The sequence below is a fragment of the Kogia breviceps genome, chromosome 10 (genome assembly GCF_026419965.1).
Source record: "Kogia breviceps isolate mKogBre1 chromosome 10, mKogBre1 haplotype 1, whole genome shotgun sequence".
Lineage (NCBI taxonomy): Eukaryota > Metazoa > Chordata > Mammalia > Artiodactyla > Physeteridae > Kogia > Kogia breviceps.
Window position 1 is genome coordinate 76,145,447 of NC_081319.1, and position 14,657 is coordinate 76,160,103.

The 14,657-nt window shown below is 51.6% G+C and overlaps 1 protein-coding gene across 1 annotated transcript in view; it reads left to right on the forward strand.

The window, feature by feature from the left end:
* Positions 1-14,657, forward strand: part of PPP2R5D (protein phosphatase 2 regulatory subunit B'delta) — a 19,437-nt gene continuing 4,780 nt past the window's right edge. Inside the window, exons 1-4 of the mRNA XM_059075660.2 lie at positions 1-182; positions 5,098-5,175; positions 13,901-14,117; positions 14,374-14,573. Of these exons, the coding sequence (XP_058931643.1) occupies positions 156-182; positions 5,098-5,175; positions 13,901-14,117; positions 14,374-14,573 (522 nt within the window). The 5' untranslated portion in view covers positions 1-155. The remainder of the gene's footprint in view (positions 183-5,097; positions 5,176-13,900; positions 14,118-14,373; positions 14,574-14,657) is intronic.

Below are 14,657 nucleotides of genomic sequence, written 5' to 3' on the forward strand. Positions count from 1 at the left end.
GTAAGAGTTCGGGCCAATTGGAGGCACAGACACCGCTCGACCCGGGCGCAGCGCGCAGGCGGTGGCGAAGAGAAGCCGAGCGGGCCGAGTGCGGCCGAGCAAAGCCGGAGCCGGAGCGGGGCCGCAAGAGCCGGACCGGGTCCGGACGGGCCGAGATGCCCTATAAACTGAAGAAGGAGAAGGTGAGCGTGGCCCTTGTCCCCGCGCCTCCGCCTCGGGGCCTGCGCGGAGCTCTGGGAGGGGCCCGAGCCAGGCCCGGGACAGCCCCAGACTGACCCTCCCGTCCGGCCCCCGCAGGACTCCCGGGGCCGGCCCTCCGCCCCGGCTGCTGGTCGCACCCCCAGCCTGTGCCGCAGCTGAGAAAGCTCCTTTCCTTATCCGGGGTAGAGTCCCCCAACATGCACCTCCCTCCACTGACCCCCGGCCCAGGGTAACCTCCTCCTTCCAGATCCTGCCCCACTCCCAGGTTACTGCCCTGCCTTTTCTGCCCCCATCCCCTCCCCATCCCATCCCCCACCCGTTTGCCGTTTGGGACAGCCGCTTATCTGAGACTGCACCTCCCTCCAGAACTAAGCCCCCTCTCCAACCCCGCACAGCCCCTTCTCTTCCCTCCTCTTCCCACCCGCCTGGGCCTGGGCCTGGGCCTGCCTTCTCCACCGTCCCCTACAGCCCCTTCTCCCTCCCTGCCAGGCTCCTTGACCTAGAACGGCTCTGCTCCTCTCTCCTCCACCGAATCTGGCCTAGGCCCCTCCCTCTAGTTCTTCCTTCACACACAAACTTGTAAACCAGGACTGAGCCCTTCCTTCTGCCGATGGAACCTCAGAACGTCAGGGTGTCTGAGTGCATTCATTGCAATCCCTAGTGATACAGATGAGGAGACTGAGGCCCCGACAGGGGGACAGGGGAAGGGACTTGGCCAAGGTCACACAACCTGCTGGAGGCCCAGCTGTAATATCAGGTCTCCTGACTTAAAGGCCTCCTCTGTTCCAAAGCCCCTCTAACAGGCATCAACTCACTCCCAGCTTCATCCTCAACCAGTCACCTTTCCTAATCCGGGCAGGCTACTCCCCTTATTCCTAATTGAAGATATAACCTTTGCATTTTTCCTTTTTTGTACCAGTGCTGGGTTTCTGTCTTTCCTGGGCCACACTGTCCTCAAATTGGGAATCAGCCCTCACTATCAGATTAGCTATCCTTCTTACTCCACAGGGCAGCCACCCCTGGACACCCTTGCCTTTGTCTTGGTGTCTTGACACAGGCCGTTTCTTGATGCTGCCTTTTTTCACCTTCCTCTTCTACCTCCGAACTGCCTTCCCCTCTTCTTCATCCTTGTCTTTCCCTACCCTCTGTTTACTGCTGTTGCTGATGTCTGACTCAGAGGTGTGGTTCCTTTGAGGTACAGACTCACACAGAGGATGCTAGGATACCAGTTCCAGCCTCCCCCAGCTTCTTCTTTCCCGGGGCTGGTCCTTCATGGTGAGTGCTAGCTCTGTCCTGGTGTTCTGCTCACCCACTTTATGACCCCAGAGGTGTCTTGCTTTCATTTGCCCTCTGATTGGCTGGGTTGCTGGGCTGCCATCTCTGACCTTATCAGTTAAACTCCCTATCCTGAGGCTGTTGGAGATTTGCCAGGCAGCTCTAATTCTGGATTGTCCCCATAACCTCTCAGGGCCTGAGATTCTGAGTGTTGAGTTGGTGATGGTATAGCAGGCATTGAACCTCCTTGGGTGCTGAGCTGGGCAGGTTTGGGTGCCCCACCCAGGCCCTGTGTCCTTGGGGAGCAGGCATGCTGAGGTGGTTTGGACAGCTTAGCTGTAGGTGATGCACACAAAAGTCAGCCACACCAGGGGCTGAAGGGCTCCTACAAGGAGTGTGGAGAGCAATGCAATTCAGGGGAAGCTGGTGAGGTCCTCACTGATCTGTAGTTGTTAGTCTGATGGAACAGATACTGTCCCATCCACAGAAAGCCTTAATCTACTAGAGGATTGAGAAGAAGAAGAAAAATTCTTAAGACTTGCTAGGACCACAGGTGTTAAGTGTTTGGTTGGGAAAGAGTATGGGAAGGATTGGTGTGCATGGGGCCAGGCATCTCTGATCCCCTTTAAGGTTTAACTTTCCACTTTTGATTTCTAGTTGCATTTGGCCTCCTTCAGTGGTTGACAAGTCCTGACGATGTCACTGGGGTTTGCCTAAAAGAGGTGGGGGCAGAGAGGAGGGGGGGATGGAGGGTCTGTATTGCTCATCCATCACCTCTCCCCTTTCTCCTTCATCTCTGCTGGTCCCATGCCTGGCCTAACCTCATGGCCTCCTCCCTGAAGCCCATCCTGAACCCTTAGTTGGGGGTGAGCTCTCCCTCCTCCCCTGGATTTGCAGAGTACTCAGTAGGTCACTTATGGCCCTTTTGTGTTCCCTTAGACTGGAATTAATTGTAGATAAGTCTTTTCTTCCCCCTTGAGGTAATAACTAAGTTACATTTTGGTTTGGCATCTCCTTGTACACAGTAGGTGCTCAATGGATGAGTGCTGAGTCAATCCGTGGGGAGATTTGCATCCTTCCTCTTCCCTCATGTTCTGATCTAGGACTTCTCTCTTTTAGGTTCCTGGGTGGTGGCGTGCCTCTGCTCCCTCCCACTTTTTTTGTTCATAATAATAGTAATAACATTGACTAACATGTCATTTTTCATGTGCCAGACACTGTGCTAAAGGGAATTAGGGATACTTCCCTGGCAGTCCAGTCGTCCTGTGCTTCCACTGCAGGGGGCAGGGTTTGATCCCTGGTCGGGGAACTAAGATTCCGCATGCTGTGCGGCACAGACAAAAGAGAAAAAAATAAAAATTAAAAAATTAAAAAAGAAATGAAAGGAATTAGGTACTTTGATTGTCAGCACTTAATAGGTGAGGAAACAGGCTCAGCGAGGCTAGTTAACTTGCCCATGATTGTATAGCCAGTAAGAGCTGGGCCTGGAACACAGGGCTGGCTCTAAACCACATTGCCATGCAGGACTGGACAGCTGGGCTAGGCTGAAGTGTGTGCATTTCACCTGCTCTGCGGGAGCCAGAGAGCAAGGGTGGTGGCCTGGTTCCCATGCCCACCCCCCAACACCACCCCCCAGGCAGCCGGGATCTTTCTTCCGCACATTGCCTGAGAGATATGTCTGAGTGCTGCAGGGTGGGTGGAGGGGTACAAAAAGGAACAAGGAGCTCACGATCAAGGAGAGAGGTGAGACGTGGGTGCAGATGTGCCAGCTTTGTCCAAGAGGCCCACGTCTGGGGTGTGTGCAGACGGTCACCTCAGTGTTGCGTCCTGCCTGCACCCCCCTCATCCTTTTCCTCTCCACCCCACACTCTGCACCACTCGCTGGCCCCTCGGCAAGGGGTGAGTGTGCCCCGCGTGGTCAGTGGGCACTGGGAGGGCGCCTAGCACCCAGAGCACAGGGTTCCTTCCCACTGCTCTGACTGCCTGGAGCTGCTCCACACCTGGGAACGGCTTCCTGCCTCCCCACCTCCACGAAGCCTTCCCCCCCACCTCCACGAAGCCTTCCCCCTGCTCCAGCCTACGAGGAGCTCTCTTCTCCCTGAAATCCTTTTGCCCCCGTGGGCACAATCACTGGATTTAACACTTCTCACTGAAGGGGCTCAGGTGCTATCAAGTCGCAGAATCCCAGAGCTAGAAGTGATTTCCAAGGTCCTCCAATCCGATCTGCATTTAAGGCTCGGGACCCTTTTGCATCATGCCTTGGAGGAGGCATGAATGCACCTCTCCTTGAATGCTCTTGGGTTGGGGAGATTACAGCCTCACTAGGCAGCTGGTTTCTGTGCAGCTGCTCCAGGAGAAAAGTCTTCCTTGTTTGGAGCCTCAGCCTGTCTTCCTGCCACTTCTGCCCGTGGCTCTTGGGCCTCTGGATCCACATAGAACAAGTTGCATCTTTAGTCCACATGGCAGCCCTTCATTTATTCGTAAAGATCCCTCTTGCTCCCCCACCCGCCATGACTCCTCCCTTCCATTGTTAACTATCCCAGTTCCTGCAGCTGTTGCTCTCAGGACCTGCTTTTGAATCTACTCCCTGTATGGGTTGTATTTTCCCCGAAGAAAACCTAGCATTTGTCTTTGTCCCTCCCAAAGTGTGATGCCCTCGACTGAACCAGATCCTCCAGAATGGCCCCATCAGTGCCAAGGATGGGGCGCTTCCACGTCCCCTGGTGCCAGGCACTCTGCACAGGTCTGTTAACTGGATGGCAGGTCACATGAGCTGCCGTGACAGCCACAGCACATGGATGATTTGTGTTGCGCTTGCAGTCAGACCTAAATCCCCAAGTCTTTTTCACGTTTTCCTCATCCTCTCCCTGGGCAGTTGCTTTTTTTTGGCCCAAAGCATAGGAAGAGGTGCTGGGCAGGCCAGGGCTCTGAGCCAGCAGCTAGGTTCCCAAGGGAGACTTCGGGACTAGTGCTCATTCTTTATAGCAATTCTGGGCCTTATCCCCATCCCTGTCCTTGTGCTTGTCTACCGAGCCGTTCTTGGGACGATTCCTATACCTGTTAGCATCCCTGGGCCCCACTGATTATGCTAGTAGCAGTTTCTAGTCTGGGTGCTGTTTCTGATATCCAAAAAAGGCTTCCAGGTCTTTCCAGATGGCCTCGGGAGGAGAGTGGTGATTCCCTTCCCTGCAGCATGAGTGCCTCAGGCCCCCTCTGCCCGCTTTAGTCAGAAGCCAGTCTGAGCCGCTTCTTCCATGTTGCTTTTTCTTGAGCCTCATCACCCTGGTTCTTACTTGACAGAGGCCCTAACTCATATAACAGCCTTGTGAGGTGAAGGAGCATGGTCGTGCTGAATTATTGTGTGTGAGAGTTGTCTTCCTAACCAGATTCTGAACTCGTTGGGTGCCTTTGAGGGACTGAATCTCCCTTTGTGTACCCCAGCCTGCCACCCCACTGCCCCGGGTTTAAGGTAGGTGCTCAGTGGTGCTGATTGACAGTGGTGCTGATTGACTGATTGATTCAACTGGACAGAGGAGAATTACAACAGAGACCTGAGGGATGAGGATGAGGCCTCTCCCTTCCTTGGCATCTGTTAACTCTACCCCCGTCTTCTCCCTTCAGGAGCCCCCCAAGCTTGCCAAAGGCGCGGCCAAGCCCAGCAGCTCAAGCAAGGATGGTGGAGGCGAGAGCTCTGAGGAGGTAATGAACGTGGGCACAGCCCTAGTTATGGTGCAGGCACCAGTTCCATCTGCTTGATGGCTGGTGGGGTGAGGGATCTCAGGGGGCCGGAGGTTATTGGGAAAGAAGGGAAGGAGACTTTCATAGCCAGGGAGGGGCCTGGACAGCCCATCCAGACTGCCCTCAGGCAGGCTTTCCCTTTGGCGGCTATGGACCAAATAAGCCCTCCAGTTTTTCCGATTCTGCAGGGATTCCTGTGGAAGTCAGTTCTCTGTCTACCAAAGTGTTGAGAATTCCTTTTCTCTTAGGGCAAAAAGCTAGGGGTACTGAGTCCTGGGGAGGAGGGAAAAGTACATGGGTGCACATGGGTGCTCAGTGGGGTGACTTCAGTGTAGCTCTGGGTGGGGCCGGGGTGGGGAGTGGCTGATGTCCCTGAGTCGGGCAGGGCTGGACCCACCTCTCTTGGTCCCGATCTGATGGGAGTTGCTGAAGGACAGGCATGAGCAGAGGTCAGTGCAGCTTGGCAATCTAGGGCTGTAAAGCAATAAATGGCAAGCAGAGAGCACACAGGAGGGTGGAGGGACTTAAGGAAGTCCAGAGTGTGTCCATGGACGTTTGGGAGTGTGCTCAGTGGGATGCTTGGATGCTGAACGGTCCTGGGAGCACGCTGAGCAGGCGCCTGTGTTACCCGGAAGCTGGTGATCCTTGGTTTCTGTGCTTCCTCCCTCCTGTGCTAAACTGTTCAGAGCGATGGAGGCGAACAGGAAATGGAGCTGTCTAATTCTGGGCAGGTCTTGTGGCTTGGGGGCGGGTCATGGAGAGGAGATCGATGAAAAAGTGTTTGGTTAGGGGCTTCCCTGGTGGCGCAGTGGTTGAGAGTCCGCCCACCGATGCGGGGGACGCGGGTTCGTGCCCCGGTCTGGGAAGATACCACGTGCCGCGGAGCGGATGGGCCCCTGAGCCGTGGCCGCTGGGCCTGCGCGTCCGGAGCCTGTGCTCCGCAACGGGAGAGGCCACAACAGTGAGAGGCCCGCGTACCACAAAAAAAAAAAAAAAAAAAAAAAAAGTGTTTGGTTGGGGTTAACTCTGGATTTGGATTTTTCTGGATACTTCTGGTTTCGATCACCTCCAAAGAGAGCCAAGCACTTTTCACACCTGCAACCATCATTTTACTCTCACTTGAGTGATGGGAGGAAGCAGGGTAGGTTTTCTCCATCTTACAGACATGCGAGTTGAGGACCACAGAAGAGAAATTCCTCCTTCCTCTGCACATACACTGGCATCTGAACATGTCTCTAGGCCAGTCCTTGTCACTCAATGCTGGCACTGTTGGTTCCCGGATGTGTTTCTCCCCACCAGACTGTGAACTCTGAGGGAAGGAGCTTGCTTCTTCCCCACACCTGTGTGTTGACACCCTTGGTGCACAGGAGGTCACCAGGAGATGCTTCTGGAGGGCACACCCTCTGGGCTCAGTCTCCCCTTCAGGAGCCGTGACATGTGTGGGACCCACAGGGAAGGTGGTCGGGAGCCCACAACTGATACTCAAAGCAGCAAGAGACTTAGAAACAGGATTTAAAGGGACAGAAAGGAATAGCTTGGGGGGCCACTCCTGCCTTCTGCCTGACTCTCTCCTGCTCACTCAGTTACTAGACAGATTGGCTGTCATTTCTTGGAAGCAGCCCTCCTTGACCACCTGCCCCCATCCCCATGCCCAGGACGCGGTCAGGGCCCCTGGTACTCAGCATCACCACGGCAGTGCTTAACCACAGCTGTAATGAAACAATTCCTTGGGAATTCATTGTGTGTCAGTTGTCTCCTGTGTTAACACTTAGCTCCTGAGAGGCTCTTGCTCACACCGAAGGGCTTGGCCACCGGAAGCACCAGCATGTGAATGCATTAGTGAATGGATGAGCAAACAAACCAACTTCAAATTAGACCTGGAAGGAACCCTCTCCTTTCATAGGTAGGAAAACGAAGGCTCAAGCAGCTTAAGAAATAAGCTGAGACCAGCTGCTGTGATTTCTCCACCGCCCTCTGGAAAAGGAGAGTGTCACATTCACCTTGGGCTCTGTTTTATGAAATGCCGCTCAGGGCTCACCTGTCTGAGGCAGCTGCAGGAATTCTGCTCCATGATTTTGCAGAAATGCACCCAAGTGGCCCCAGACAGTGGGACATGGAATAGTTGGGGTCCAGGCTGTGAGGCCCAGATCATCAAAAGCTGTTTGTCACAGTCCTTCTCTTGCCCTTTTTCTTTCTTTCTTTTTTTTTGATGTGGACCATTTTTAAAGTCTTTATTGAATTTGTTACAATATTGCTTCTGTTTTATGTTTTTTTGGTTTTTTTTTTTTGGCTGCGAAGCATGTGGGAATCTTAGCTCCCAACCAGGGATCGAACTCGCACCCCCTGCATTGGAAGGCAAAGTCTTAACCACTGGACCGCCAAGGAAATCCCTCCCTTGCCCTTTTTCTAGTCCAGAATTTTGGGTTCTTACAGCCAAACTTACCCCATGTCAAGCATTTGCCAGTCTTTCCAACTGATCTTAGTAATTTATAGCAGCCAGCATTTATTTTATTGAGCAGTTACTTGTGTATTAGTTTCCTAGGACAACCATAACCAATTACCATGACTTGGGTGGCTTAAAATACCAGAAATTTATTCTCTCATAGCTGTGGAGGTCAGAAGTCTGAAATCAAGGTGTCAGCAGGCCATGTTCCTCTGAGGTTCTAGGGAAGAATCTCTTCCACGCCTCTCTCCCGGCTTCGGTGGCTTTCTGTGATCTGCTTCTTGGCTTGTAGAAGCATCGTTCCAATCTCTGCCTCCGTCTTCACTCAGTGTTCTCCCCTGTGCCTCTGTCTCTGTGTCCAAATTTCCCTCTTCTTATAAGAACACCAGTCATGTTGGATTTAGGGCCCACCCTAATCCAGTATGACCTCATTTTAACTTGATTACATCTGCAAAGACCCTGTTTCCAAATACGATCACATTCATAGATGTTGGGTTGATGTGAATTTTGGAGGGACACTGTCCAACCCAGTACACTTTGTCCCAAGCACTGTGCTAAGTACTTCGCATGCATTTAATCTTATAATCTTCTCATTTAATCTCTACATCAGTCCCTGAGGTCATCTTTTATCATCATCAGCCCCATTTTACAGAGGAAACTGAGGCTTCGTGATGTTAAGTAGCTTTTACTCGGCAGTAAAACAGCAGAGCTGGAATTCAGCCCAGGTCTGTGGCCAGTCCTCTCGTGTTCTTAATGGCTGGTTCTAAGATTCTAGAAGAGTCTTAGAATGGAAAGGAGCCTTGAGAGATTAGGTCAGACTCTGCTGCAAGGCAGGGGTCTTTCCTGGCCTGTCTTTGGAAAAAGCATTTCAGTGCTGTGGGCTTTTCTATGTGCTGTGCCCTGTCCTGAGTTCTGGGAGCAGGGACAGAGGGAGGAAGAAACGACCCTGGTCTCCCCCACTTCAGTCTGACATCACTGTAGCCAGAGTTGTTACCCTAAAAACATTTTTGGTCCTATTAGTCCTTTACTTAAAAGCCCCTGTTGGCATCTCATTGCTTACAAATTCAAATACGCAGCCTCAGGCCTCCTGGGCTGGCCCCGCCCTGTTCTTCCAGCCCCTCTGGACTTTCCATCTTCCAGCCAGACAAGCCTTTTGTGGCTCAGGGCTCTTATTGGTGTCATCCCATTGACCTGGACTGCTTTATCTCTCTCCATTCTTTGCCTAAACCCGTGTTTATCCTTTAAGAGCCAAACCAAAAGTCACCTCTTCAGGGAGGGCTTCCCTAATTCTTCAGACAGAGTTTGTCAGTCAGCCCTCTGAGTTCCTGAATCCTTTGCAGCGCTCTGGTTTTGCATTGCCCTGTACTAATGGCCGCTTTCGTGTCTGTCTTGCCCACTGGACTGTGAGCTCTTTGAGGGCAAAGGCCATGTCTTATTCACCTTTTAATCTCTAGTGTGTAGCATGATGTTTATTGAATAAATGAATTAAGAATGGGTATGGGGTTGGCCAAAAAGTTCGTTTGGGTTTTTTGTAAGCTGTCACGAAAAACCCAGACAAACTCTGGCCAACCCAACAGCGCTCTAGGTGTCAATACAGGAGAGAATGCCTCTCTGATTTTCAGGGTTTGAAACTAAAATGATCTTCACTCAGCTAGTTAATTCATTATGCAAAAGCTATAACATTAATCTTTGCATTTTTCACTGATAATTTTATCTTTCATCTTTCTACTACAGTACCTTCTATAGTGCTTAAATTATATTTCTACGTCCTACTTTATGTTTAAATATATGGGTTTAATGGTTACCGGTGTCTGTGTTAGGGTCAGGTTGGAGTGGAATTGGTTCAGAGTGGGCAAGTATAGTTGCAGTCTCCTGAGTGTGAGGGTGGTGTATAAATTCAAAGCCCCACTGGAGGGGCTTCCCTGGTGGCGCAGTGGTTGAGAATCCGCCGGCCAGTGCAGGGCACACGGGTTCGAGCCCTGGTCCGGGAAGATCCCACATGTGGCGGAGCAACTAAGCCCGTGCGCCACAATTACAGAGCTTGCGCTCTAGAGCCCACGGGCCACAACGAAGAGTAGCCCCCACTCACTGCAACTAGAGAAAAGCCTGCATGCAGCAGCTAAGACCCAATGCAGCCAAAAATAAATAAATAAATTTATATTTTTAAAAAAAGCCCCACTGGGTTGCAGGAGGCCTGAATCTAAGAGGGCTTCTTGGAGTTTGGATACTGTTGCAAGTTTAGAAGTGGGAGGAGACGGTTGTTCAGGCCGAGGAGACAGCCACTGTGGAGTCTCAGAAGTGGGAGCAGGCAGGTCACCAGCTTGCCTTTGGCCCGTGTCCACCCGTGCTCTGATGGCTGCAGGATGTTCTCCTGGGGATGCAGCTGCCTCTCATCTCCAGCCCAGGTCAATAAAGGAGAAGCTGGAAGCTAGAGCTTTTAGGAGAAAGGGTTGAACGTGAAGTGAGTTGCTGGCACACACCTATACTCCCTTCTGACAAGTATGTTTCCAGGGCTTTGCTGGCCGGCCCAGCTGTCTCTCAGCTGCTCCTTGTATCTGGGGCCTGGGAGCCAATGGTCCTTATAAAACCAGGGTGGCCCAGTGGGCTGGGGGCGGGGCAGCCTAAGCCAGCTCAGCTGCTCTCCGGCCACCCCAGCCTTCAATAATGCCATCCTGAAGGGGAAGGGACCTTAGGCATCAACTCATTGGGTGGCTTTTTAAACTATGCTTTTCAGCTATGCAATCTCTGTTTTCTTAAAACCTTACTTGGAGAGTGTTTGGACTACTGATCTAGTCCAACCCTCTGCTCGTTAGCAGAGAAAATTGAGGTCTTGCTTTTCCCTTTTTGGGAAGAAGGCCTCCTTTCTCTGGATGTCCCCTCAGTGCGAGGTTCATGGAGATGCAGGGTTCCTGCATCTCATCTGAGAGGATGGAGAGAGACATATTCTTCCTGAGTCTTGTTCCTCAGTTGCCTCTGAGTCCCTCAGCCTAGTATCTCTGATGTTTCTCCTTCCCACTCTGCTCCCACCACTGTGCAGGGCTTTGTTCTGAAGCTCCCCAGTCAGGACAGGAGGGACCTATGGAGATGGGCCTGGGCTTGGCGTCCTCTGCCCGCCCCCCCCCCCAACCCAGTCAATCAAATAACCAGTCATTCGCTGAATGCCTGTTAGGTGCCAGTGCCAGTGCTGAGGAGACCCAGAGGGGCACAAACCTGGGTCCTGGCTTTAAAGGGACTCGCTTTCTAGTGGGGAGGTGACACATGAGCAAAGTGATCAAGAGGTGTCACTGGGGATGATCCCAGAGCCAATGGAACAGACAAGCAGTATCAGAAGGTTGAGGCTGGGGGGTAGACATGCAAGTCCTGGAGTGATTGGAGAAGGCTTTTTGGAAGAATGTGGGTCTTGAAAGATGCAATGCCTTCTTGGGTTCTCCCATTTTATTTTATTATTTTTTTGGCCACGCCACTTGGCTCGCGAGATCTTAGTTCCCCACCCAGGGATTGAACCCGGGCCCACAGCGGTGAAAGCACGGAGTCCTAACCACTGGACTGCCAGGGAATTCCCTGGGTTCCCCCATTTTAAAACAAGAAGGATAATGAACTCTAAGGAACATTTGAGGTGTGCTAGTTTCAGGAATTTCCAGGCTGTATTCCTAAAATCCAGGGATGGGAAATAATAATAATAAGAAGAACAATAGTAGAAGATACTGCTTATAAGACACTTCTGTGTGCCATATACTGTTCATTTAAATCCTTATTACAACCCTGTGAGGTAGTACTATTGCCATCCCCACTTTACAAATGAGGCACAGAGAGGCTATAATGACCTCCTGGAGGTTACTCAGCTAATAAATGGCAGAGCCAGTAGTCAAACCCAGGCAGTCAGGCTCAAGTCTGTGCCCTTGACTCTTAAGCTCCACAGACAAGGATTGGGTTGTTCCTGCGACAGGGAAATGGGGAGAGTCTGATGCACACCAGGCCCTGGCCCCCTGGCCTTTTGCCTCTCTCCTTCATCCGCTACCAAGGTGTGATCCATCCTCCGTATACAGGAAGAGAGACCCCAGACTTCAGGGTGCCTTGCACTGTCTAACCAAACAAATCACACTGGTTGAGTATAGTCATGGCAAGGGAGGTGTGTGATGACTGCTCTTGCCCCACTTCTTTGCATTCCCCTAGTCAAATTGGTGTCTGGGGCTCATTTCAGGAGGAGGAGAGGGCCAGATGGCCAAAGCGGTAATGAGCTACACTGGACCCAAGGCCTGCCCTGGGCTGGATCCAGCGCTCCTCTCCTGCCTCTGACCCCCAGATAGGTCACAAGCTTGACATAATTGTTTCTATAAAAAATTCAAGAGCATACAAAGCATAACATTTGTCTTCCTCCTTGCCCCTTATCCCAGAGAGTTTCATATTCTCCCATTCTTATTTTATGAAGTAAGAGTTTATGGAGGGGGCTGGAGAGGAGGCGGGGATGGCAGGTGTGAGCACAGGAGGACAGTTTTCCTGTGGTGTGGGGACCCAGCTGGACGTGACCTCACTCCTCTGGTCCTGCTGCAGTCTCTTCTCTGGTTGGGGGGAAGGGCTGTCCTGTGGCTCAGCCTCTCCCTTCTCCCAGCAGGGGGTTACCTGGACAGTACCTGTGAGTGGACAGCCCTGCAAACACCTGTTTGTGTGCTTCTGAAAATGGGCTTCGTGGGGCTCTGACACCCGTGTCTGGGAGGAAGTAAAGAAATAACTTTTGGAAATTAGCTGTATTTCTCCATTATATTGTCCTGTTTTTTTTTTTTTTTTTTTTTTTTTTTGGCTGTGCTGCATGGCTTGCAGGATCTTAGTTCTCTGACCAGGGATTGAACCCAGGCCCTGTGCAGTGGAAGCACAGAGTCCTAACCACGGGACTGCCAGGGCATTCCCTATTTCTCTATTATAAAAGCAGTGTCAGCTTGTAAAAAATTTAGGAAAATAGGAAAAAGTCATGTCTCATTCTGTCATTACAGGAGATAGTCATGAACACAATGTACTTGTTCTTTTTCTTAACTGGATTTTGGGTTCTGTTTTAATGTGGGTGAGCTCATTTTGTATATACAGGTTTGTATTATCCTTATTTAACTTAGCATATAGGAAGCAATTTTCTCTCATTCCATAGTTTTAGGCTTTTTGTTTTGTTTTTAATTTTTATCAGCGTGGTAATAGGTGCATTGTTCAGAAGGTCAGATAATACTCTCAGGCTTGTAATGAGCAGGGCAGCTCCTGTCACCGGCCCCTCTTCTCCTGTTGTTTCGTGGCAACCACATTCAACTCCTAACTCTTTCCTTGAAGATTGACTTTTATACCTCCAAATAAGATCCTTTTACTGCTTTTTTTTTCCCCTTTAATTTGTGAGCTTTAGATATCTCTTGAGTTCCTAATGTGGAAAATTAAGGCCCCAGTGTCTTAAACCTCTGTGCAGACTTTTCCCCTCCTCTCAGAATACTTATCACCCGTTTTGGGTAAATTACTATGACTGTGTAAACATTTTTCCCAGCTGAACCACGTATGATTACATTTAGTACATAGTTTTCATAAACATAATTTTAACTCCATGATTTCCATGTATTTATATTTTTGCCATTATAAATAAGACCATAAAAAGTGTTTTTGCATAAAGCCTTTTTTTATATTTAGGATTTTGCTTAATCTATATTTCTAGTAGTTAAACTGCTGAGATAAGGGAAGGAGTTTCTTTAACTGAAGACTGTCACACGTTCAGTAAATGATAAAATAATCTTCGGTGTACTGGTCGATGCATTTTTACATATGTTTATGCTGTGAACCACCTCCCAGACCCAGTCAAGATACGGAATGTTTCCATTAGAAGGGTCCTCGTGCCCCTTCTCAGTCACCACCCACATCTCCCCAACCCACACCGCTGCCACCCCCTCGCCGGCAGGAGAGCCACTTGTCTGACTTCTGTCACTGTCAGTCCATCAATTAGCTTTGCCTGTTCAGGAACGGGAGTGAGTGTTTTGAAGGCTCTTGATGCACAGGCAGCAGGCATCACTTTGGGAGACACGCCTTCTAGACCGCTCCCTTCCAGGGCCACATCCCGAAGTTATGTCCGACCCTGGTCTTGGCTCCTTCAGGGCAGGAGGCAGCTGCTTGCTGCCCAGGCCCACAGAGGCATAAACGGACCCGGGGCTGGGCGGTGGGCCAGGCCTGGGGTGGGAAGTGTAGCTTGGCGAGTGCACTCCAGTGACTTGCTCGTTTGATCAGGCCCAGCCCCAGCCCCAGCCGCAGCCTCCACCGCAGCCTCCACCGCAGCCGCCATCATCCAACAAGCGTCCCAGCAACAGCACGCCACCCCCCACACAGCTCAGCAAAATCAAGTACTCAGGGGGGCCCCAGATTGTCAAGAAGGAGCGACGGCAAAGCTCCTCCCGCTTCAACCTCAGCAAGAACCGGGAGCTGCAGAAGCTTCCTGCCCTGAAAGGTACTTGGGAAAGGTCAAGGGGGCTGGGGCATCAGACCTAGGGTACAGTGGGTGTTGGTGGAATGGAGGTTTGGGGGTGTTTGGGGGAGGGTGGAAGCTCTAGAGAATGTGAGGGGGATTTGCGCTGGGGCTGGGGGTGGGCGTCAGGGGAGCAGGATGGTGGCAGGAAGGGATCGGGGAATGCCCTGCGAGGTGAGCCAGGGCATAGCAGTGAAGGACCACAGAGGAGACCTGACCATGGCCCATCTGCCCCTAGACTCACCAACCCAGGAGCGGGAGGAGCTGTTTATCCAGAAGCTACGCCAGTGCTGCGTCCTCTTTGACTTTGTGTCAGACCCACTCAGTGACCTCAAATTCAAGGAGGTGAAGCGGGCGGGGCTCAACGAAATGGTGGAGTACATCACCCACAGCCGTGATGTTGTCACCGAGGCCATTTACCCTGAGGCCGTCACTATGGTAGGCACAGGGAAAGGGGAAAGCGGGCAGGGACGGGGGCCCCACAAAAACCCAGACCTGCCCAGAGAAGTCTCACCTGGGCCC